The 26,778-nt window shown below is 40.5% G+C and overlaps 1 protein-coding gene across 1 annotated transcript in view; it reads right to left on the reverse strand.

Moving 5' to 3' along the window:
* Positions 1-4,074, reverse strand: part of POU6F2 (POU class 6 homeobox 2) — a 312,837-nt gene extending 308,763 nt beyond the window's left edge. The window contains exon 1 of the mRNA XM_071429815.1: positions 3,867-4,074. Within this exon, the coding sequence (XP_071285916.1) occupies positions 3,867-3,971 (105 nt within the window). The 5' untranslated portion in view covers positions 3,972-4,074. The remainder of the gene's footprint in view (positions 1-3,866) is intronic.
* Between the last annotated feature and the right edge of the window lie 22,704 nt (positions 4,075-26,778).

The raw sequence follows: 26,778 nt of genomic DNA on the forward strand, positions 1-26,778 counted from the left end.
AAATGAAACAGAACAGAAAGACCCACACTGGCTGCAGCAATGTATCAGATTCATAAACTGGGTTTTAGAGAGCTCTCTGTGGGAAAAGAGCATGTTTATCCTTGCATAAATAGCATTTACTACATGGTGAGATCATATGGAGGATACCACTTAAATACAGAAATAAACATGCTAAACCTGTAGAAAGAGAACTCAAACATAGCAGTAATAACTGCAAACACAGGCTTATTTGAAGAAGAATGTTACCTAATTTACTTCCTCTCAATATACAGAGATCTAATTTAAGCTGCTCCCCTCCCCTTTCCCACTTTAGTATATTTGCAAGAACCAGTGAACACAGAAATGTGCAGCCAGCCTGGGCCCTCAGGCCGGTGGATCAAGATGGCAGGCTGGCCTGGGCTCCCCTGGGGACAGCAGAGCCAGAAGGGTGATTGGACACAGTGACCTGTCTGCATGAGATGAGACAAAAACAGGAGGGCTGTAATGCTGATGAACTAACCTGTCACTCACAAGCTCAGGTCTGAGGAGAAAAAAAAAAGATGGAGAGAAAAAAGAATAAGAAAAAGGTATATTAGAGGTTTTAGAAAGCATGCAAGGCAGAAAAATTACAATGTTATTGGAATAATTAGATGACATTTAATTATCTGTTCATTCAGATGGGCTCAGGATATACAGCTAATATGGCATAAAAATCCAGCTAATAGTTTCTATGAGAGCAAAACACAATTGAAGAAATAATGGATATTGTGGTTTGGCATGCAAGAAAGGATGCTACAGACTATTGCTGGCAGGGATCAGGGTTTCATGCCAAACACTCCAGTTATGAATCAAAATCACAATGAGCAATGAGCTTCTAGATCTTGACACACAAGGCAAGGAGGTTGTTCTTCAGAGTACTTGGGTGTTTTATTGCTTGCTTGGGGGAGGAAAAATCCAGAGGGAAGGCTCACAAGTAATTCTGCACCCTGGACCCAGTACACCCAGGTGCTGGGTAGCAGTCAGAGTTGCAGCACTCTGCACACCATTGCCATCACCAGTGGGAATCACTGTGGACTGGTGGTTAAAGACAGTTGAAATCTAGATTTAAAAAAAAAAAGGTAAAAAATGCATTTAATGATGAACAAGTACTTGGTGTTGAAAATGCCTTTAAATTGGTATGCTCCTCCTATTCCATTTGTGTCATACACAGACTAATGCTTGAACTACAAAAATCTGCTAGTGTGTCTGATCTCCATTGCATCAGCTATACACGTATAGTTTGGATTTTTAATTAGGCGAGTTCACATTCCATTTGCAGTAAACAAGATTGAATTTAGAGCTACATCTGCAGGATTAGTAAAAAAAAAAATTGTCATGGCAGAAAAAAAATACAATGCTGATATAAAAAGGCCAAATTATATACATTTATCCAATTTTTGGGGTTTGGAGGTTTGAAAGTTAACAAAGACTTTCAATAACTTTTTCTAATACTGTCAGGAAATAAATGTCTTCTAAAACGATGCAACTACTAAATATGCAAACCTTAACTATTTATCAATACAAAATAGAGACTTACAATATGGAAAGATTTTCTGCCATAGGGCTTGCCTTTTGATAGTTATTTTTTCTTAAAGTACTTACAGAAAGTCCATGTCTATTTTCAGCAAAGTATGTTAATTATACTGATTGCCCTGAGATTCCCACATTTTAACTAACTCCTTTATTATACAACCAGAAAATGCATAATTTTTTATCAGAAAAAAAAAATTAAACTTTTTTCCTATCTTAGCACATAGCTAATAACAACCAAACATTGGACAATTAATCAAAACAAAAACATACTTGAAAATTTTGTGGATTTATGAACCTATTTTGATGTGCACACTTACATATATGAAATGTAAATATGCACACATGCTGATCTGAAAAAAATGTTTGCAGCACCTAAGACAGTAAGTTTCAGAAAAATAACATCTATAAAGTCTAGCACAGAAAACCCACAGCAGTTAATCACCTAAAATGCATAAATTTATTTTTCTTTTAAGTACATGCTCTTGCTATTAATTTTAGGAAATAAAATACACAAACACATGATATAAACATTTTTCCAGACATTCACTGAACTTTTTTCATTCATGAAATATGGAATGTTACACACAGAAAAAAAAATCCTTCTACCATTTCCAGCCTCAAAACCACTTTTTGAGAGTTGGCAAGCCTTAAACATAAAATAGCTAACTTACACTTTCTTAAATTTGAAAACAAAATTTACATTAAAGAGATATTACAAGCTTTTAGATTTATAAAGATTTCAGGGTACATTTTCTGTCAAGAGCACTTGCTCAAAACCTTGCCATTGTATCTCCCTTAGAATCATTAAATATATTTCTGTAAGACTGAACAAGTTAAGCAAAAAGGTAACTAACACAGTCTAAAATACTTATTTTTCCACAATGTAGTACTGGCAAGCATGCCCCACTTTTTAGGTATAAGCCAGCCTAATAGAAAGCTGTGAATGTTTGGAGGATTTTTAATAAAAAATGTATCTTCTATTTTTAAAATATTTAAAGCAATAAAAGTCTGTGGTAAACATGGCATTACATATTTGACATTTTCCGCCCAAAAATGCATTACTATGTACGATGGTATTAATAAACCATGTGCTTTGAGGGACTTCAGTGCTTTGCCGTAATTTAGATGAAAACAATGTATAGAATGAGAATTTTTCTACCATTATATCAACATATAGAAAACAAATACTATGTCATCATTTCAGCAGCATGCGTTCACTGTACTGGAAACATATGCAAAAAACCACAAACTTTTGAGAGTTCAAAAAATACCCTTAACCAGAGAATGATTTACAAGTCAGTGGTTAATGAGAAATTGTTGAGCACTTAAAATTTTGTTAGAAGAAGAAAAACAGGCACCCTCATCTGACTCTGACTGCTTTCACAGGAAAACAGCCCTCCCTGCTCATCAGAACAAAATAATTTCTTTCCCCACTTCAGGTTATTATTTGAAGCAAATGAAAAGACAATGATTTTTCTCTCTTCTGGCTAAAGCTCAAAACAGCATGCTTAAATCACACATATAAAAACTACAGACTTATCAGAAATCACAAAACAGAAAGAGAAGGACTCACTGACCCATTTGGAAGACAAAGACGACAAAACGGAAAAGCTCTAAAAATCAGCTTGTGAGGCCTTTGAGAGATATTCTTCTGGCATTTCATCACAGCAGCCCCAGTTCACTTCCCTGGATACAGGGAGGGAGAACTAAATAGAGCTGTTTATTAAAGCTGTTGTGCTGGATTGCATTAGGAAGCACGAGCAGACCACCTGGACCTTTCAGATTGTGGCAGTGTTTAATTTGCAGGCTGCCCCTCTGCAGCAGCAAAGACTACTACATTTACCAGGCTCAATCACACATTATCTGGATTAGGAGTATAAGAGGAAAAAATAAAAATAAAAAATAAAAGCCACAGCATCTAGCACAGGAATACAGTCAATATAAAAATAAGGAACAGCATTACAAATAGAAAGCAACTCCCCAGCAAACATAACACTTTCACTCCTCGGTTCTTCTACTTCAGCATATTTAAACAAAATAAAACAGCAAATTAATAAATACATTGATTTGATAAAGCTCAGGCTGAAATGGGGTTTATTAGAAGAAAAGGATGGTAATTTAGTTTTTTCTAGTGATTTCCTGGCCAGATTATTGTGTTTCTTTTGCCTTTCTCACTTTCAGTACTACACTCGCTGGTAGCTGAAGATACAGATAGAAAGATGGTACTGTAAATATGAATTATGTGAATCATATGGTTAGACCCTTGTGAAAAAAAAAAAAATAAAAGGGGAGTTGAGAAATGGCTGACTCCATACCTGACCAATTACAGCTTGCATGGTCCCTGTGTCCTGCTGAGCTGAAAGATCGCAATCCATCATATGTAGTCTTTGAAAAGGAGAATGGGGGTTTCTGGCATGCATCTGTCAATCAACTTCTGCACTCACAACCATCACCAAAAGCAAGGGAAAAAAGTCAAGCTGCTCCACCAAATAGGATGAAATAGTCATGTGACCTTCAGCACTCTCACACACATACATACTTCCATAGAACGTATGAATTTTCTGCAGATATGAAATGACATTGACAAATACCCAATACCAAGTAAATAAAGTGAGACAAACAGCTACTCACCAAAGAGAAAACACTTGCTGTAATCTTCAGCCTAAAGATTTAATATACCTAAAAGGTATTTTAAACTGAGTGTTTTCTTTAGAGCCTAAACTTTTCAGATAAGGTGATATGATTTTATATATGCAGACAGTGGTCAGAACTTTAACCCCTTGCGTCCTCTTGCAGCCTCTAATTTTGTTCCCCCCTTTATCCTTCTACTTCATAGCTTTTTGAGTTCTTGATTTTTTTTTTTCTTTAAGTTTCTTTTGTGTCAAAGTGAAGTGGCTTGTATTGCCATCTTTGGATTTGCAGAGATTATGAGAACTCGATGGAAAAAAATTTCTAACAGGAAAAAAAGAAGCAGGAGCTGAGAAACCTGTGTCTGTACTCACAAGTCAAAGCATCTCACTGCTTTACTCCACCAGAAGTCAAATGTTTTCTTTACTGGAAATATATATTTAAGTATTAGTTTATATGAGCTGTGATGAGCACTCCAAATATTAAATATTCAGACTATGTAAATCCTACTTACAGAATCCTTTCCATTTTGAAGGTTAGCAGAATTTTGGTTCATTCACTGCTCCACTGAACTGACATAAAATGTTGTTACTTAGGAAGGCAAACATTACCATTTTTTTTGAATGGAAGCAGTTTGTTTCATGTATCTCCCCCTCTGAGTTAAGATTTGCAAGAATTTCCAAGCATATTTTTTATTCTTGTCAAAATATATCACCCACTTGTCTCCAAAAACTGAGTGTCCTGCACGACATGCTGTAGCATTGATTGCTGATACGTTATTGGCCAGTGATTGCTGAAGGGTGACATTAATGTAACCTCGTAGCACTTTAACCCTTTGAAGATCAATACAGTCCTCCGGCAATATAGTAGAATAACAGCCCATATACTTTTTGCTGTATTACAGCTTCATATGAATATTAGTGCATCTTTCTATCCTCCTCAAATTGCATTTCAGTTAGTAGTGCAAACAACACACTTTCTAAAGGACGTCAGAAGCAAAAATGCAGAAAAAAACCCAGTCTAGTCTCTATGCTTAACCTAATACACCCTTTTCATTTCAGTAAGTTCCTGGCAATATTTTGACATTATTATTTCATTTTTAAAGGCATTGAAAATATTGATCTTAGCTTTTATGGTCAATGAAATGTGCGAATATCAACAATATTCTAATTGTAGGCACTTGCCAGTCTCCTACTACAGAATTTCAAGATTCAACATCCAGAAGTGTTTGGAATGTGATGAAGTGCATGTATATGAGCATATATGTGTGTATGCATATATATGTGTATGTATGTGCATACGCATGGAAGTATAGAACAAATGAAATGTGTGTTGAGGGAGTGAGATAGGCAGGGAATATCCAGTTTTTGAGTTTTTATAATACATTTTTTTAAATGTTAAGAAAAAACTTAGGAAATTTTGATACATATTTTAAAAATTAGAAATAAGAACAATTCACATGTAGATGCATGGGGACCCAGAAGTGTTCCTAGGACAACAAAATATTTTAGCATAACAAAGTTTTCAAATCAAGCATTTTTAGAAAGATATACAATATTAACAATGAAATATTGCGTCTGGAAGGAGGAGGAAGGAGTACCTGAAATGTTGTTTCCAACATTTGCTATGCATTTCATTTATAAATATAAATAAAATGCACCATTTGAGCTGAAATCTTATCTGCTTCTTACTCATGAAAGAAAATACACTGAACTATTACCTTGGGCTGCCTTCTGGTCAGCTGAGAATTTGCTGCGTCTCTTCATCCAGGACAATTCTATGGAAAAACCAGGCAGTATTGTGAAGGCCATAATCAACATCCATATCATCACAAGCAATTCAAAGTACAACTGGTAAGTGGGTGAGTGAGTAGAGGAGATTGCCTCAGCTGTCTCCAGGAAAACAGACACGCTAAAATCAAATACTACACATGAATTTGAAAGAAAAGTTAAGGATGTCCATTTTACAGTTTTTCTTCAGGAGAAGTCTTTCTGCAGTGGGTATGCACAAACACCTTTCAAATTCCTTTAACTCATTTAACTAAACCTGGTAATTAGCACTGCGAGGTTTTTATTAGTGGAGACACTGACAGAGACATTTGTTGCAGAACAGAAATAAGCACAGTGTTGTACGCACACAAGTCTGCTGCACCCTTACATACCATTAAGCAACCAGTGGCTTGCACACAACACCAGCAGAGCTGCAAGAGCTCCCTTCTCCCAGAGTGAGATATATGCTACCTCTCTTTTTACTATAATTAACCTACACTTCCAGGAAATGCCAATCTACTATCTAAAATGTAAAACAAAATCCCTGCAGTTAATGCCTCTGCATAATTTACAGCAACATTGTTAATCTGAACAGCTCCAAGAGCCTCCTGTGCTACTGCTGGAGCTGCCCTTACCTCTGAGGAGCTGGAGATCTTTTCCCTCAGCCAAATCTACCTGATCATGTCTGTAGGGGCAGCACAGCTGATCCCTGAGCACTGTTTCATCTTTGCTTCTCATCCTTCAGGCCTTCCACTGGCCATCTCCTGAAAGGTGTGGGTCCCACTTTGTCTTTTTACTTACTCTGAGGAATTATCTCCCTAACATCTCCCACTCTCCCTACTCACTCCCTCCCCTGAAAACACACACTTCCTTTGCTGCTGGAAAGGTGATTTAGCTCTCCTGTCAGCAGTCAAAAAGGTGAGAGAGCAAGATAGTGCCTAATTTGCCACAGGGCAGACTCAGATGGAGAGCAGGGTGCAAAGGGGAACTTGAGTTGCCAGGTTTGCTCTAGCACAAGCATCTTGTGGAAAATTACTGAAAGACAGAATGACAAATACTGCTTACCAACCAGCTGTGCTGCATCTCCAACAGAGACCTTCTGTTCTCCTTTGAAACTTTTTATCCATGGCTCTACTTCAGCATACCTGAGAGGAAAATAGTTACGGAGTCACAGCTATCTATGGCAGCTATGCCTTCCTACATGCATTCCCCTTCAGCACCTGCCACAAAGGTTTGCATTACTGTACCTAAAATCATTGAGAGAGGGCTTACACAGGGAGGAGGCTGATTTACCACTTAATTCAATGTGCAAAATCAAAGTGGTAAAATGCCTGTGTTTTGAGTTGCACACTGGATTTCTGGCAGCCAGGGAAAGTGTAAAACTGAATACCTTTAACTGCAGTAGACTTTCCCTGTTTAATTGAAACAATAATTTAAAAAAGGTACTTTTTAATAGAATTATGTGCTTGATTTTACCTCACAGATACACAGCTAAGAACTTGTGAAAAAAGTATTACTGTATAAAATAATTTCTTTCCTGTTTTCCAGGAAAATATGTTTCCTGGGTGGCAAAACCTAGTATTTAGAATTATACAGCAATGCAAAACCCAATTACTTCATAGCTAAAATATGTTAAAACACATGGTCATTTTAAAATGCTCATTATTTATGATTGTCTATTGTTTTTTCCATCCTGAACTAGAAGCCTTGTGATCAACAGAGCCCCGGGCTTTACTAAAATACCTTTAGGCACTTGATTACATGCCACAGCAGAACTTGCAGCAGATTTAGTGAATTGAGCAAGACACTCCTGCTTACAGCATTGGTACACTAGGGGGACTCTTTTTCCTCTTTTCTCGAGTGACAGATGCAGGGCACTGTCAGAACAAGCTGTCGTACCTCACACTAAAGGCCCTTTACTCACCCCTTAAACACACAAGACCCAGTCTTGCCCTCTTCGAAAATTAACAAATCAAATTCTAAATTGTCAATGACTTCCTTCCTCTCTCACTCTCTCTAGCCATCTTTGCCAAACTGACAGTATATGGCATTTTGCATCTTAATTTTCATGGATATGCGAGTGGGGTTTCTGTATGAACAAACTTCTGCTGAATTTTGCTAATTCCAAAATAATTGTTTTGTATTAAGAGACAGCAATGGATTACAGTTCCTGCCTCTGCAAGCCCATTTTGGCTAATCACTTTTATATTTCAGAGGGAATTCTGCTATTAAGAAAACCTCTGACACTTCTAATTTCTCCTCCTCCAGATTTCATTAATGTATAATTTCTGGGTTTCCTCCCACTGCCCCAGAGCTCCATTTTTCAAAAACCAAGCTACTGGCACATACTCACTTCAAGAATGACACTTCCTTCTCTTCCTGTATCATGTAAAGAAAATTCAGGAAAAGATGTTTCTGTGCCTAAATTGCTAGAACAAGGCATAATCTACATTATACTCCTTTCTGTACAGCCAGTGGAATGGCTTTCCCTCAGTGTGTATCCTTCACTCTCTAAAGAAAACATCTGCAAAAAACTTTCTTTTTCTTGTTATTTTAGAGAAAAGGGACTTGCTATAACACTTTGTATCTTTGGAAATGTAGAAATAAATTCTCCGCCTTTCCCTCTAGATCTAAGAAGCTGGTTTGATTGAAAACCTATTTTTGTGTTTTAGGAAGGAAAAATGTTCAACAGATCTTTCAGTTTTCTGATTCAACTGGAATTTATATAAAATTAAAAATCTAGGAAATGGGAATGGGATTCTTTTTCCATAGTAAACTACATAGTGAAGAGACAGCACCTTCCTCCTCTACTCCTATGCTAAGTGATCAGAGTTGATTACACCAAGGATGATAGAATCTAGCTAATCAGAGGACTCACACCTCTCAGGTGAAATTGAATTGTGGAGGAAAAACATGTTGAGAGGGAGGAGGGATTAGCAAGAAAGGGTAATATCGACTGGGTAAGGTTTAAGAATATACTTCCCAGGTACATTCCCAACTCCAGCATTCTAATAAAACCACATTCTTCGTGTCTCATGGTGTTTTCTGCAGTATCTGGTGCAATGGGCTTTTTAAGACCTCTCACTTATTGGATATACCATGGATAATAATGGAGATTAGCACCATGTGGGTATAGCATATCCAATAATGGAGATTTACACCATGTGAAGAACAGACCATATTTGGGTGAACTAACATCATTCAAGTGAGGCAAATAAGAAATCTAAATGGACAAAAATTGATCCTTACTGTGAATGGAATAATCTTTTTCCAAAACTTTTCCAAAATCTTTGGCAGGATATAGAACATGTCAAGGACATTAGTAACATAAAAAATAAGGCATATTTTTCTGTTAATTGAGTAATAGAATGTATTAATGAGTCATATCAGTAACTGTATAACTCTTCAGAGTTAATGTTCTTACCATGCTGTCATGGTTATAGAGCAAAGGGGTGGAGCTTCTAGCAGCATTTAATTCCATACCACCCACATCATGGCAGAGGCATGGTTTTAGCAGGAGGAAGCCAAGGCCAGAAATGGAAGGATTGTCATCTTTCACCTAGCTCAGGGGAGAGGATGTGCAGGTTTCAGGGTCAGCCTGGCAGAACTGGCCCTTTTCTGCCACCAGCAGTCTCTTTCCTGTTCCTCTGAGTGGTGAGTTTTCTGGTTTAGTGCTGAAAGACAGCACCAGCAAGCCTGAGATGCTACTGCAAGAAAAAGAAAAGGGAGAGAGCAGTGGTGGCACAGAGCGGAGTCCAGCTGAGTACCCTATTTTATCAATATTGTTGTGGTTATTGTGATTTTTCAGTAAATTGTGATTTCATCCTAAAACATCTCCTAGTGTTTTCTCCACTTTTGAAATAGGATGGGGAAAAGGGGGCAGCTTCAGTGAGTTTAATTTTCTTGCTGGGTTTTAAACCAGCATGTGATGGTGTTCACAGGGGTCTCAGGTTGAGGGAAGAGACGAGGATCTGACTCCATGTTTCAGAAGGCTTGATTTATTATTTTATTATATATATTACATTAAAACTCTACTAAAATAATAGAAGAAAGGATTTCATCAGAAGGCTAGCTAAGAACAGAAAACGAAAGAATGATAACAAAGGTTTGTGGCTTGGGCTCTCTGTCCAAGCCAGCTGGGCTGTGATTGGCCATTAATTAGAAACAACCAACATGGGCTAATCAAAGATCCACCTGTTGCATTCCACAGAAGCAGATAATCAACGTTTACATTTTGTTCCTGAGGCCTCTCAGCTTCTCAGGAGGGAAAATCCTAAGGAAATGATCTTTCATAAAAGATGTCCGACACCAGCACACACACCAACAGGGAAAACCAGATGGTTTCACAGTGTGTGTGATGATGATTAACTTCTTGTTCACTGGTATATTTGCTTTTATTTACTTGAGCTGTAAATTGCTCATCTTGCATAGGTGCTACTTCCACTTCAACACAACACAATAAAGTGACAGCATCATAAGAGACAAGAAAATGAGTGGAGGTGGATGTGACAGAAGGGGAGTGTAGTGACAGTGAAAGCACACATTTCCTATGCACTACATATGCCTCAGATTCCCAGCTCCTAAGTAGATGCCTCTCTTCAATGGAAAAAAAATAAAAAAGCCCAAATAAAATTATGTACCAATATACCTCTGCTTCTCTTGCTCCAAGTACTGTAGATGATGTTTGAATATTTCCTGTATCAAATAAAGGTATACTACATACAGAGATGTACTTCCTGGCATTACATTAGGACACGTCTCAGTGAGAAATATTTGATCTTCTGATTGTCAGTTCATGAAATTTGGTTACAGACTTTATATCCTGCTGTATATTACACAGGATCAGGAGAGAAAATGTGATAGGTTTGAGCTACTGAAAGGGGTGCTATGTACTAATTGTTCCTGAGTTTGTTTCATTTATCAGTAAATTGTGCTATTTGCTTATTCATGGGGAAAGTCAATGAGTGATGACATTTATTATAAATGCAGTTAATAGAAAAACCTATATTTAAGTTTTGCTCGCAATTTTTCCTTTAAGATGTTTATGACTCTTTGCCAGACTTTTATGCTCAGACACCTGCTGAGGACCAGTTTGAGGTCTACCATTTGGCCATATGTTAACCAGAAGCTTACATGGTGAGGCAGGATAAGTTCATGGAGGGCAATCAGCTGATGGGTTGATGAATACTTTGACACCCTTTGGCTTAGGAAATACCTTAATTGCAAAATGTTTCAGGATGAAGTTATGCAAGGAGACTGCCAGGGAGCAGCAAGTGCCTGCTGCTCACTGAAGGCAGGCAAGTCAGGAGCTACTGCTGACCTTGGCACAGGTGGGGAGCTGTACTGACCCTGGCCCATGCCCCCATCAACAGGGCACCATCCCGTAGGCTCTGGTCCAGACAGGCAGAGCCAGCAGCTAGTAATCTGTTCTAAAAAGACCCTCTGATAGAGGGAATGAGCCAGATCCAGGGGCTCACCAGGGAGACTAGCAAGAGATACAGCTGGAAACAGACCTGGAGACAGGACTGTATCATGGGTCCCAGGTCCATCCAGGAGTCAGGGCTGGAGACAAGACTTTGGTTGAGTGGTCCATCCAGGATGGCAGCTCTCTGCAGCTATATTTAAAGATTCTTCAGGTGAACAGATATGTTCTGGCAACTTTATGCACTCATCGCACCAGTTTTGCAAACTCATAACCATGTGTATACTAGAAGACTGTTTTTTATATTTTCATCCAATAATTAAAAAAGAAAATAAGTTTCTTTGTGTCTGAATGATATCATTAGTCATTTCACCACACTGACAATCACAGATGGTTTCAAGTGGGCATATAAAAAGCAAACTCTTCAATCCTTCTTGACATCTCTCCTCCAGGCATGTACGGCCTCTAAAGAGAGGCAACTGCCTTTTGGTGTTGGATGCCCACCTATCCAGCCACCTCCTTATCCATGTCAGCAACAACCTTCCTTTTCATTACACAGCTGCAGAATTAATTTTAAAGTTCATCAGCAAGCTTTATTCATGCTCCAGGAGAGTAAAGTGTATCCCCAAAGACAGCAGGGACATGAACTGCATCTCACTGACCCACCAAGGTTTGGTCTCTTGTAGTGCCTGGACTGAGCACTTTCTCCCATGAAACTTCCCAATGGAAACTCAGGTAATGCCAGCCAGGAGTATTTCCTCTTTTAAGAGGCAGACACCAGTTCGAAAGGAGCTGGACTGATACCACCAGCCTTGTGTTCAGAGCCCACACACACGCCTCGTCCATGGCTCAGCTGGCCGGCGGAGGCTGGATCTGGTTGTGACTGTGTGGAGCTGGACTCCAGCAGGTTACTCATGGGTGGAGCCTGAGAGATGCATTAAGGGGGCTCCAGCCTTCATGCTTTGCTGTCATCAAGTATAGGAAACAGGGAAGTTCATGGTCAGGTCTTTTGAATTTAGATTGCAAAAAAACATTGTTCAAGAATTTAGGTTTCCTCATCCACCTCATATTCTGGATTTCATGGCACCCATGAGGAAGAAAAGTTTTATCTTATGGTGTGGTACTACAGCCTCCATCCTCCCCACCAGCTGAAGCTCTGACAGAAAAGACATTCCCTACATCAATAAACACTCCTGCATGAGGAACTGCAGGGTAGAAATAGGTACCACCATGTCAGGTGAAGTGACACAAGTTTCTGGTCCAGTCTGAAGACATCGGAGGAGGCAAATGCTCTGGAAGGCATGAGTTGATCATGGGGTGACTATAAGTCATGAATGGGATACAGGAAAAAGCATTCCTTTGTGTCAGATGAGAAAAGCAACTATTGTGTAAAGCCCTGGTGAGAGCTCACCTGTACCACTATGGATATTTCACATTCCTCATGTTCTAAAGAGACAAATTCCATCTGTAATGAATGCAGACAAAGATTAAGATGGTTATTTCTGGGCATGGAGTGCCTAAAGAAGAAAAATGATGACTGGGAGGAGCAATACAAAGACAGATAGGATTATGACCATCTCCAAGAAAGGGATCAAGAATGAAGACTAAAGGGTGAAAAGAGTTATTGAAGTGGAAGGAAAAATGTTGTATAGAACACAAAAAACATTTGTGACCTTTTTCTAAAAAGACAACTTCACCATAAACAGTGCCCTAGCAAGTGTCCCTTGATGCATTGGTGAGGAATGGTGGTGAAACCACACATGCTCTTTACATCCCTGCAAAGTTCATGCAGAGGGAACAAAAACTCTCTCTTTCATCTCTGGCATCATCACAACCAAAAGACTGTCTTTGGTATAAATGCCCTTATTCACACAGTCTGAAGGTACACACCAATTTTGGCACCAAAAAAAAGGACAATACAAAATTACAATAATCGTACCTCACTTAATCTTTTAGTAGTCCAACTACTAAATCTTAAAGAAAAAGGAGACTTGACAGGGCTTTAGGTAAGAACATCTTCCCACATATAGACATAGGCAAATATCTCTCAGAAAAGTTAAAGTGAGTGTTGCCTAGAATCAAAAAATAAAAACTTTCCAAACAATATTAAGAGCAGTAAGATAAAAAGCAATTCTTTAATGAAAGGTTTCAGGTGCACAAATATGGCTACACACACGTGATACAGGATTTTTACAATTTTTATAAGATTAAATAATTAGTATATCTAGCAGGTACATCCTGCTAGATCAGTTGCCTCAGTAACGCACCCTTGGCTCTGCCCCTTGGAGTTGGTCCAGGGGGTTCTTTGCCCTATATCTTGTTGCTTCTCTCAAATTCTGGTGAAAAACAAGATGCCTGTGCCAGAAATTCTCTTCTTAAGAATAGGAATAAACAGAATTTCAATGTGTTAAAAATGATTAGCTTATTGTTCTGAAATGTGAGAGAGGGCAGGAAAAACAACAGAAAGTATACAACTATATATAAAAAAATCTATAAAGCAACAAACATATGAAAAAAGCTACAAATCTTCAGGCATCATGAGAAAAGCGCTCTAAAAGTTTTACGCCATTACAGAAGTGTGCTTTGTATCCCATATAAACCCAGCCAATGGATATGTTGGTATTGATCAAATAGGAAGTTTCAGACAAGCCCTGTCTTAGCCTCAGATTTTTGGAAGCAGTTTAAATTTAGGTGGCCCACACCTAAAATTGCCTCAGCCCACACGTTCTAGGGATGGCAGGCCTGGTCTAATATAAAATTAGTTATTTATTGAATAAATGGGAGATAACAGACAAAAGGCTTTAAACATAGTTACTTACTACACATTATAAAACAAAATAGCTACTAGCAGATTACATAAAACTGCATGACATTAAGGCACCAATATTAAAGCTAGCAAAGAAATAGTATTGATTAGGACTCAATGTAACTTACCACCAAATCAACAAGAGTGTACACAGAATCCTTTCACTGAACCCTCAACAGAGTAACCACAAAGTGGACATCCCAACTTTAGGGAGAAAGCCCCACACAATTCCAGGGAATGTGCAGAAGACCTGCTTTGTGAAAGTTTGATGTAGTTTTTTTAATTTCTAAAATGAAGTGTCTGTCAGTCAAAAATTCCAGCTTATCTCTCCACATCTCACTTCCACAGCAAGATGAGATGAAAGCATTACTCCCATGGTGCCAAAAAAGCTCATTATAAGACAAGCTCTCCTGATTGAGTTATTTCACCAATTAGCAAGCTCATGTGAAGCTCATGTGAGGAGCAAGATGCCCTAAGTTATTTCACCATCTAACAAGCAACAGATAAGCTCTTGGGGGGGATGGAAGGGAAGGTGGGGGGCACAGAGCACAGGGAGGGGGGGTTGAGATGCCCTGCTGCAGTGTTTAACAGAGGAGTTGCACATTTTATTTTCAGTGAGACAAGCAGATTTGACTGCAATAGCACCAATGAGCCATTCTCACAGTTTGGAAGTCATGTTTGCCTGACTGTGCTTTGAGCAGAGATCAAAATGTTCGAGGTCTAAAAATGACCAACCTTTTCATCACACCAGTCACCTCTGTTCACTTGTTTTTCAAAGTGTCTGTTTCCCTGGTGGTCTTATGGCAATGGTCCATCTCAGCCTATGGCTCTGGCTACACTTTGGCTTTTCCCTGGCCTGCAGCTGCTGAAATCAGCCCACCCATGCCTCTGGAAAAGAGTTTGTAACCAGACAGATCAAGTCCCTGGTCTTCCTTACTGTGGGACTTCAAAGATATTAGCTCTGGCACAGAAGGGAATGGCTGATAGGGGTGGTCTCTGGGCTGCAGGGCTGAATTCTCCCATGGCCTGAGAGAGGAGTAACAGCACAAGATTGGTCCTTAGAAGCCAAGCAGAGGAGAACATGTCTTGAGTACCTGGAAGCTGTGTCTAGTGTATAGCCACCAAGGGCCGACTCATGGACACAGGGACAGCCTCAGGGCCAGCTCTCTAAAGGCCTTCCTCTGAGGGCCTAATACTATGTTCAGTTTTGGGCCTCTCACTAAAAGATATTGAGGCACTGGAGCAAGTCCAGAGAAGGTCAACAAAGCTGGTGAAGGGTTTGGAACACAAGTCTTGTGAGAGCAGCTGAGGGAGCTGGGGTTGCTTAGCCTGGAGTAAGGAAGTTTAGGGGGACTTTATCCCTCTCTACAACTACCTGAAAGGAGGTTATAGACAGGTGAGGGTCAATCTCTTCTCCCAATTAACAAGTAACAGGATGAGAGAAAATCACCTCAAGTTGCACCAGGTTTAGATTAGATATTAGGAAACTTTTTTGCACTGAAAGGGTTTTAAAACATTGGAACATTGGAACAGGTTGTCCAATAGAGTGGAGATGACACCATCCCTGGAAGTGCTCAACAACCATGTGGATATGACACATGAGGACATGGTTTAATGGGGAACATGGTGGTGGCACTGGGTTGATGGCCAGACTTGATGATCTTAAAAGTCTTTCCCAAACTTAACTATTCTATGGTTCAATGTTTCTATGAAGAACACTGGACAGAGGTGTGGTGGGCAGGGCTGCAGTGAGTGGGGTTGCACATGGAGACTCCTGTGTCCCACTCACAGAGCTGGCACAGGGTCAGCTTGAAGACATCCAAGAGAAAGTCCTTAAGGAGCTACTGTAATTACTTGTTGGGGCTGAAGGAGGCTGGATGAGGTTGCTGAAGATTATCTGCTGCGAGGCCAGCTCCTAGCAGGGCCATGCTCAAAGCCCATTGGATAGATGGAAATCCTGCTTCAGACTTCAAGGAACAGACCTCAGCTTCTCAGAAGATGAGAAGGAGCACCAAGCCAAGTTGTAAGACCAAGGAAATGCCTTCTGGAAGAACACTTGAGGAGCACTGAAGAGCACTCTGTCTTCATCCCGTCTGAATCCAGGGGCAGCAGCCATAAGAAATGAGATGCTAAGATGTTGACAGGATCTCAATGCTTTGGAATACCCACTGGTGCCCTGCCAGGCACACAAAGATTTGTGCCCCTGGAGTTGATCAGACTGGTGGCATGTGGCCAGACTCAGAAGATTACTCCAGGCAGGGCAGAATAGGGCTTGGGCATCTTCTGGAAGGCAGGGCCAGCCTGTGGGAGGAGTAGACAGGTCTTTCTCACATTCTCTGAGGAAAGTTGATGGCCAGTGCTGGGGTCAGGGAGGAATTTTCCTCCGAGGCAGTTCTGTATGCCTCTGAAGCATTGAGCATGACCACTGCTGAAGGCTCATGTGATCCCCTTCTTGTACATTTTTGGTTCCTTTGGCAGTCTCTGCTGCTTACGCTACATGAAGATAGCCTGTCATGCCCTGCATCTGGGGGAAGGAAGCCTTTTTTTTACCCTACAGTGGGCTGCAAGTGTCCCTGGGGTTTCTTTGCTTTCCTCTGCCACACTGAGCACAACCAGGATGATTTGGGCCATTTTGGCCAGGTGCCAGGTGTTCTTGGTCCTTGAAGGTGTTCCTCACGATCTTTATCTGAGGAAAGGAAGCTTTCCAAACTCCTGGGGTAGGCTCCAAGGGTGGCCTGGGGGTTACTTCTTGTCCTCCTGTCTGTAGCACTGGGCACAGCCCCCTGTCAGGGCTCCTCTGGGCCCCTGTGAGTCCATTCTTGCCTGCTGCCCTCACACCTCCAAGGCACCACTTGTGCCCTGGCTCTCTCTGGCTCTCTTGCCCCTTGCAAGCTTGGAGTGGGGCTGAGCACTGCTCTTCCCTTGGCTCCATTTTCCATGGGGTTCTTGCATCCATCCAGAGCTGCCATTTTTCAGTTCTCCTGCCTGCAACACAAGCACAGGCCATGCATCCCTGGCCAGGAAGCACAGCAACAAAGGAAGTCTTGGAAGGCAAAAATTGTGCTTGTCATCAATATGTGTTATAATTTTTGAAATACCCCACAGTACCACATATGCTTTCTTTTTTATGTGAGATTGGTACAGATCCTCAGTCTTTGTGTTCTCACCCTTCAGGAAACAAGAGCTGCTGGGCCTGTATTCCTGCTGCTGTATTCTGTAGCTCTGTCATTTGCTTTTTCCAGATTACAAAGGATGGGTTTTAAAGCTAAACTGAAGAACATATCAGCCTGATCCTGGCTACACATGCACATTGTGGTAATGGTTGTGAGCATCAGTTCCAAAACAGATGGAGAAAAATAAAAATTAAAATAATATCCCATTTTCAGTTTTAACCTGTGTGTTATGTGTCCTTGAATGTGTCTTTGGAGATGAAAAGGCCCTGACATTTCTGGAAAATAATGATCATTGTTACTTGACTGATGATGAGCACAGGAAACAGAACAGAGCAGTTATGCCATGTTAAACCTAGAGTTTTGCATTAACAAGCTACAACGCAGGTCTGAGGGCTCTACCCCAGAGAGCAGCTCTGCAGTGCAGGTCCCAGGCCCACCCAGGAGACAGGGGCAGAGATGGGCACACACACAGCAGGGCTCAGCCAGGGACTGAAGGTCCCAGGCAGAGCTGGGACACGTCCCTGGGCCCTTGGCAGGAGATGGAGGAAGTGCAGAGAGGCAAGTAGTCCCATCCACTGAGGCCTGTGAGCACACCGGGACTCTGCCAGGACTTGTTAATTGGAGTAGTGTTTGTTAGCTACCAGTCACTGGGGTCCTCCCCAGACTCCCAGTGCTGTTGGGCAGAGTTGTTGGCTGTGATTGGCTCTGTACAAGGTAGTGTAGGTTGTGGTATGCCTGTTGGAAACTCCAAATAGAAATATTAACCTTTAAGAAATAGATAGTTACTTTAGGGAAAATTTCTTTCCCTCCCAATCACGCTCCCTCTGGTATTACGAAGGAACTCTGGGGGAAGCGATTGGTGGAGGGAGGCCATGGAAAGGGGGGAAAGGAGGCAGGAATTTGTGGGAACATAAAAAAGGGGTAGCAGGACAATGGAAAGGAAAAGTGGAAAGTGAGACGGGGCAGGGAGGCCACAGGAATTGGGGAAGGGTATTAGAAGAAGTGGGACTTATCCGACTGAAAGGTTCAGTCATTATGGAGGTGGACTTTTGGGTGCAGGACAGCTCATTGGTGTTCTGTGCCCTCTTGGTTTTTAGGCTGTTACTGGGGCTTGATAGTTGTCAGATTTGTGTTATATTCCCTTGGTAGGTGTGTGGACTTCTGTGACATGGATAATATTTCGCAAGTTTGCAGTTTGGTGCATGTTTACAACCTTGCACTGGAACTCCACCAGGTCCTGTTACATTGGCTGCTTGGGGGCCTTTTATTCCTTGTATTATATTAAATTCCACAATTTCTCCTAAGCTGTGAAAGTATTTTCTGGGGTTATTCTTTTTTATAGCAGTCTGATGAACAAACACATCATCTTTGTTATCATTCTAGGTGATCAAACCATATCTGTGTTTTACATTGAACCATTTCACTGTCCCCAAAACATTCATGGCAAGGACTTTTTTACCTTTGCCAGTGGATTTGTGTTTGTGGTGCTGGACATGTTGCTGGCACTGGTGCTGGTGTTGAGGCACTGCTGTGCATAGTTCATCCAACTCCCGGTGCTGGCGGCCATGCTGGAGCTCAGCCCTCTCCCGGGGGTCTCTCTTGGCTGGCACCTGTGGGTGCTGCCGGCACGGAGCTTCTATTGCAGCACCGGTGGCCAAGGGACAGCGGTTTCACTGCCAGGACTGTGGCTTTGAGTCGTCCCTGGCAGGGCTATCTGCCTGCCCAGCGACAGTGGTGCCCTGGGGCTGCCAGCCTCGCTGCCCACCCTCGGCCCGCATGCAGCGGGCTGCCGTGGGTCATGCTGGGCAGTGAGTATCGGCCGCCTCGCCCTGGCCATGTGGAGCAGTGGCAGGGCAGCTGTGGGCTTTCCGTGGGGGCAGCAGTTCGGTGTGAGGGGAGACAGGTCTCGCCACCTGTGCCACGTCTTGTGGTGCTATAACAACCGAGGTAAATGCGTCTGTGGGAGGAGGTGTGAGGACCAGAGGGCAGAAGGGGAGACCCCGGCCCGGATGGTCTCCACCATCTTGAGCACATGAATGTGACCGTGTGGCCGTGGCCATGCGGTGAGAGCCAACTTGGGCAGCAGGAGTAAAGACAGGAGAACTTGAAGGAGTCTTTCCTTGCAACAGGGGAGAGGGTGCAGGGGCACGAAGAGGGGAAAATGGAGGCAGGGTTTTCAGCTGAGGTTCACCGTCCCCAAGATTCAGAACACATTTCATCATCATATTAAAAAAAGGATAGAATTCTTTATGGAATTCTTTACTAGTTGTTAATTCTTCCCAAGCTACTTTCAACAATTCATAGGCTAGAACCGATTTCTGCAAAATATAAGGAAAATGCTTAAATAACCAGTACAAAACACTTCAATACCCCCTCTGAAAAACAAAAATTTTCTTGAATAAAAGACGTTTTTTGGTGGAGGTAAACTTCTTGTTCTGCATGGGTGAATGTTGCTTCCATCTTAACCCAGTCTTCCAAAATCTCAAGAGTAAAAGGAGGATGTAATCAAAATTTCAACCTGTAATATATGTTATAAAATAATTCATGCTTAAGGGGAGAGTGCATACAATATAAATTGTAAAATCCAGTGAGCCTCTGACCACGAGCAGCCTGCAGACAGATAACTACACTGGAATTTCAAAACTCCTGAAGGCAGCAGGAGAACAACGCTTTTTTTACTAATAAAAGAACATGGCTGGTGCAGAGATGGGCTTCCTCTGGAGCCATCAGGGAACACCCAAGGACGATCAGCGCTTGATAGATACCATCAATCAAGATAACCGAAGTTGTGGAAAAACATACATCTGAATACACGACTTCCCCTGACATGATCAGCACCCGCCACTACCCAGGAAACAGCAATTGTCCAGCCCTGCACAGTGAAAGAAAACTTCATACATACGCAGGGTTACAAAAGAAATTGGGACACCTCTGCCTCAGGCATAAAAAACTGTATAAAACAGCCCCACAGGAAATGGCATTCGTGAACAGAGGGAGATCCGGTGCAATAGAGGTCGGATCTAGGTTCACCCAGCGCTGATCCCAGGCTCGACGCTGCCTCTTTGACTGTGGGTTTTTGAGGACCGTATTTTGGTCATGAAAATAAAATCTTTCACATTTACTGATTTGTATTTCTGGCTGATCATTTATAACAAACCTCACCACACTGGGGTAAAAAACCTCAAATTCTCGGGGTGGTCTAGTGCAGATGTCTTCCAGGAGAAGAGGTCTGTGTTACATGCACCACTTGTTGCAGCCTGAACTGCTGCTAGTAAAGTCTAGGGTAAAGAAGCACAAAGGGCCTTTGCATGGTATCCACAGATGTTTAATTCAGTCTCTCGGTAAGATCTTCAGGTCCAAGGCACACACACATGTAGGGTCTCATTTTCTCTCTCCCGAGGGGCCAGGGTGGTCCTGGTCTCGGGGCAGTGCAAAGATAAGGGGCAATCAGGGAATAGGAAGAGAGTGGCTCAGGGACACAGCAATAGACATAGAAACAGGGGAAGGAGGCAATGGGGTCTTAATGGCTTTTTGAGGGAAGCTTCTTGTGTCTCCCCAGCTCAGGGGATGCCCCCACTATCTCCGCAGAGGCCTGACCCTGAACTGATACAAACCTGAGAAGAGATAGGTGAATGAATGACAGGGGTCCTACAGAGGAGAGTCCTTAACAGTCTTTGTCCAAAGGAAGCTATTCCCAGTTTCAAAATTCCAAAACTGTTATCTGAAATGAAAACTATTTTTAATTGATTATGACATGCTCAAACCATATTAAATAGCATGTAATAGGATGTGAATCATCAGGACAGCTGCTTTGGTGACACAAAATGCACAGAAACCATTTTGATCCTATTTTACAGAATGTGTTCTATATCACTTATATGGCATGATCACAGCTACCCAGGCTGCTTTCTTGGGATATCTTTGGGGTTTAATTGCCCTGTCAATTAGAGTTAGAGGTATTAATGTGGCAGTGAAATGATAAAGATTGCTCGTGTCTTCTATTCTCTACTTGTTTGTATTCATCAGTATTGAAAGAGGAGGACTTTTCACATTGTCTTGACATGGATGCTAATAAGCCTATAATGAGAGATACACTGCATCAAATAAAATAGGTGCCAGCAGCCATGAAGAGAACAAGTTAAGATAATGGTACAATGCAGTCCACTAATGAAGAGGTGGAGAGCATAGTCTTCTGGATAGGGAGAACACTGCTAATTTTCAAGGATGAATGGATTTAACCAGTGAATGTGTAAAAGCTTTAAGAAGAGGGAAAGGATGACAAAAACCAGCCACTTCTGAAAAAAATGGACTAGGATGAAACTACATTGTATGAACATATAAAGCTATAGAAAGCATTTAAAATTGAATATTGAGTAAATGGAAGTGATTTTCAACAAAATTCTGAGCTAGCATGAATCAAGAAAGCATTCCCAAAGTATACAAAGCTATATTGACTTCCATCTCCTGAGACTACAAAGAAACAGACTAAGTCCCATGTTCATGGGACATGTGCATGCGCAAAGCATTTTGGATTCAAAATGTTTCAAATTAACTGCATTAAATTGAACAGAGTGTAAAAATAAGAAACATTATTAATACTGTATGCCACAGGCTATATCAACGTATCAAATGTAAATGGTTTTGTGCAGGTCAGTACTTGTTTAGTGCTTTCAGCATCTTTAGTGGAGCAAATGCCTATAGTGTCCCTGGGTGCTTAAACTACACTGGTTTTCAAGATAAAGTAAAACATGTATAAAGTCCATACACTTCTAGATTATTTATTTGTGTGACTCATATAAGTCATATCATGCTGTGATTTTAATGAGTTCTATCTTCCCATGCTCCTGCTCCTGGAAGACCTTTATGTCCTTGCTCTGTAACTTAATTCCCTCAAGCTGCTTTATACACAAAATAGAATTATTTCTGAAAAAATGGGGTTCTAAGAACTCAATAGGTGTATTTTGTATTTGGGTGGAAACAAAGGAGTATAAGCAGTTGATGCTACTAGCCATAGCATAGTAAAATTGGAAGAATTCAAAAATTCAGAGTAGTTCTCTTTTTTTGCTTCCAATTCATGGACTATGATTTTTAAGATACACTACTCTTATTTTCAATAAGTTTTTTGTGCCAATTTTAATGTACAATTCTTCAGTACTTGAGATGAAAATACTAAAAGAAGAATGATAAGAATTTATACCATAGAATTACCATTGCATAAAATCATTAGGGTTTATAAGAATATAAAATATGTGTGATATTAAAAAAATGCATTAATTCCCTTTCCAAACATTCAGAACCTAAACTACCTCTCAGCAGTCTTACAGGAATTGCAATTTTTCCAATGGCCTTAATATCAGTACAGCTTCCCTCACATATCAAGGGCAGCAGATCACTTAAAGAGCGTAGATTCCCTGAGCTAGCATTAACAGTCCTCTGTGTTTATTTCAGGAAGATTTTACAATCATTAGAGATGCTTCTCTGAACCATGGTAAAAGCATTTTAAGCCTTCAAAGGGACATTTGGGACAATTTCAGACCCTGACTGAATACTTAAACTAGTATTTATTCCATATGCAACAACTTGAGATAAGACCAGATTTTACACCCTTGCAATTAAAAATGTACAAAATTATTTACTTAAATTCCTTGTAGGTGGTTTCTTGGATGTCTTTTCCCCATTCCCCTTCCACTCCTCACATAGAAGATATCTGGCATAATAGTTTCTCTAGGTTCTGGTGGAGAACCATTTGTTGAGCTGAAAAGAGATGCCACAAGCTCCACCCTCTAGGAATCTTAGTAGATGGGATAAAGCGTTCTGCTCCCAGGTTTCATAGAGCCATCTTCTGTGCCACACTTTTTCACAGAGGGGCTGCCTTCTCACTCATTTGCAGAGCTGTTCCCTTAGCAGTATCACATGCTAAGGATTCAGATCAGCTTGTGCCTTTATTTCTGTTTTGGCCCAATCCAATAATCACCTATTATCGAGACATCAAAGAAAACAATAGCAATAACCCTCACATTTGATGCTACAGAACTAAAATTAAATATCTAAAGCAGGATAAAGCCACAAGATAAATGTCTTCAAAGTCAGGAAAAAAAGAATGTTATGTCTTTAACCTGTTTACATGAAAGTATTTTCTCTGGTCTGATAAGCAAAGTTTCAAAGATTTTGTCCTATATAATATCAAATCCTATTACTATTCAGCAGGGGAAAAGCTATTCCCTTAAAATCAAGGTACTCTTTAAGAGTTTCCAGCATGAAAAGCTTGCATCGTGTGCACAAGCACACACAGAAAGCATCTCAAAGGGAAATGTTAGCCTCAAATTAATTTCCATCAGATTTGATTGAAAAACTCACACATATCTGTCCATTGGAGGTTTGCGACCTGACTCTGCCTGACTGGGATTTGGTAATCAAATAGAGACTCCTACAATACATATATCAGTTTTGCTGTAGTCAAGAAATATAGCTGTAAAATGTGCATCATATCAGCAAAATTAGAACAAGCTGATTTTTTGTACGCAGCTTCATTTGTTCATTAACTAAATAAGTGCCCATAATTAGAAAAAATAGCAAAGTACAAATAAAAAATAACTTCTAAATGTTATGCTAATAATACGGTACCATGTCTGAACCAGTTTGTATACTTGAACAGATTTTTCCTACAAAGATTTCTTGTGCACTTGTTGCTGGCCACTATTGCAGCCACCCTAATAATAGGCAAGATCTCGACCCTTTCTCATGTGGCAAGATCTGAAAAACTGCATTTATCCTTCATTCAATTTCTCAAATAACTGCTCAACTTTCTTTCATTTTCTCTCAAATTCTAGAACTTTAACATCTAAAAAAAAGAAACATCTAAAAAAAAGAAATAATAAAAGAAGTAAAATAAAGAGAGAAAATGTTCCATTTTTCAACCACATCAAATAAAAATAAGGTACCCAAATGTAAAGGCAGGAGTGTAACTGCACTGCTCCATGGTTGACATTACCCTGGATTCAGCCAGACCTCTAGTTGTGCTGGAAGCCTCATGCAGAACTGCAAAAGCATAGCCTGTTTGACATAATAATCCCATACAGAATCTATGTCAGCTGTCAGTCATTGAAAACAAGAATCTTGAATTTTATCATTTAGATCAGCACTGCACACAATTTTGAACTTTGACCTCCTTACATCACTGATTTCAGACTCAAATTCTGAGATTGAACTTCAGATCCAGATTGATCATGATTTAACTAAATCTTGGGAAAAAGAAAATACATTAATCCAAATTAAATGGAGAAAGCTGTGAGAATATCCTATTTGTTGCATCTACATACATTTTATTTAGTTTATAACATATTTCATTTAAACTTTCTTTAAAGACTCTTTAAATGAAAGAGTTTCAGAAGAAAGGCAAGTGGGGAATGGAAACTGAGGGGAGGGAGAAGAAAAAGCTATAAACTTTGGCAGAATGGGATGAAAAAGCAGGAAAGCAAAGAACTAGGAGATGGACAGATGAAAAATTGAAGGCATGTTTAACAGGACAGTTTAACAGGAAGAAAAGGGACAACAGCCATCATTGGCAATAAAAGACAAAAGCTTAGAGACCAAGAGAAAATGTCTAATTTTCAGATCTAACAGATGATCATCTCAAGAAAATTCCTTGGTTTCTTTCAGAACTTCTGTGTAGAGAGTAATGAGCCTGCTGGATCTTATGTCTGTTTAGGTCCAGCTCGGACAAGAGGACCAGCAAGTAACACAAAGGCCTTACTCTTGAAAACTGAATGGTAGATATTTGGGACAGGAATGGATGTTATTTCCCTTACATTATTTCCTCAAAATAATACTACCAGCTTTGGGGACCTGATGAGGAGAAAACAGAGTCACTCACACTCTGGAGACCCTGACTAATGTAACAGTAACATCATCTCCATGCTACCTCTGTCTCTGTCATATAGCTCTCCCTTAAAATGTCAGGTTCAAAACTAGCAAAATTAACTTCTCTTTTCCCCTATTTTTACATATATTTTCCAGTCTAATAAAAAAGATATGAATGAGAGGAAGAACACCATCAGAAGTTCACTTGTAAGCTGAATGAAAACAGGAAAAAAAAATTGGAAGAACTGTAACACCAGCACTGCAGTCAAGCATTCAAATCTCTAACTGCCAAGCACTTGCTGAAAATTTCAGTTTCATCCCTTATTGCCTCAGTTCATGTGTATTCTTGGAGGCATTTTGATTTCTGTAATATTTTCCATCGTACCTTCCTTTTTTATCTTTTTATCTACCAACCAGATGACACTGTATTTTTAACAGGCATCTCCATTAGGGTATCACTAAGTGGCTCCCAAGTCCTCTGTCACAAGTCACTGAGACAAGGAGATAGGTAAAGTAGTTATTGATGTTTTCTACTGCCTTGGTAGCTGACACTATTTCCAACTATTTTTGGAGGACAAGGAAAAGAGGGAGTATAAAAATAACAGAATAGGGTCACTTCAGAATCTATGTGCAGGCAACTGCAACCACTTTCTAGTGAAAAAATACAGTTAATACAGTTTTCTGGCTATCACATATTCACAAGTGATCACATTCTTTACAAGGGATTGAATTTGCAACACCTGTGCTTTTGGGGTGGGTGATTTTTGAGGAATTATGCTGGATACAACAGACTACCAATAACCATTAATGCTTTCACAGAGTAAGGGAGTCTTAAGTATCAGATTCCAGAGGTATGAGTTAAAGCGGAAGGTATGAGTTGGGCCTGTCAAAACTAAGAAGGGAAGACCAAAACCATGCATAATGGGGACAACTTGAACACAGAGTGCATGGGGGGATGCAGAGATCCACTCACAGCCCATGAGAAAAGGTGCTTACTCTGGAGTGGGTGCATACTGAAAAGGTGCAATCTAGTGGGAAACAGAGAGAGAAGACCCTTGCTTCCAGAGATAGAGAAAGAGGGCCCTTGCTTCCAAACTAGAGCAGCTTATCCTTAAAAAAAGACACCCATGAACTAAAATGATCCACACCGTGCAGTTTTGGGAAGACTGTTTTGCCCGTGGGAGGGACTCCTGCTACAGCAGGTCAGGCAGGACTGCTACTCATGAAAAATTAAAACCCCACTGGGGAAGTTCATAGAGAACTGTCTCCTGTGGGAAAGACCCCATGGCAAAGCAGAAGAGACTACTCTCCCTAAGCAAACTGAAGAAAGATTTCAAATGAAAAACTGACCAAAACTCCCACACCCTGTATCCCTGCCCTTCCCTGTCGGTGGGAAGGAGGGAGGGGCTGGAGGGGGGGAAATGGTGTTCTAAAGGTTTATTTTAGTTCTCATTATCCTCTTTAATTCTGTTGATTTTTTTCTTTATACCCTTTAAGTTTAAGCCTGTTTTGCCTTTAGTGTTTTTTCCTGATCCGTATATCAACTCATGAGCCCTTCAGTTTTTCTTT

The sequence above is a fragment of the Agelaius tricolor genome, unplaced genomic scaffold, assembly GCF_023055355.1.
Source record: "Agelaius tricolor isolate 1412-34295 unplaced genomic scaffold, bAgeTri1.0.p SCAF_6, whole genome shotgun sequence".
Lineage (NCBI taxonomy): Eukaryota > Metazoa > Chordata > Aves > Passeriformes > Icteridae > Agelaius > Agelaius tricolor.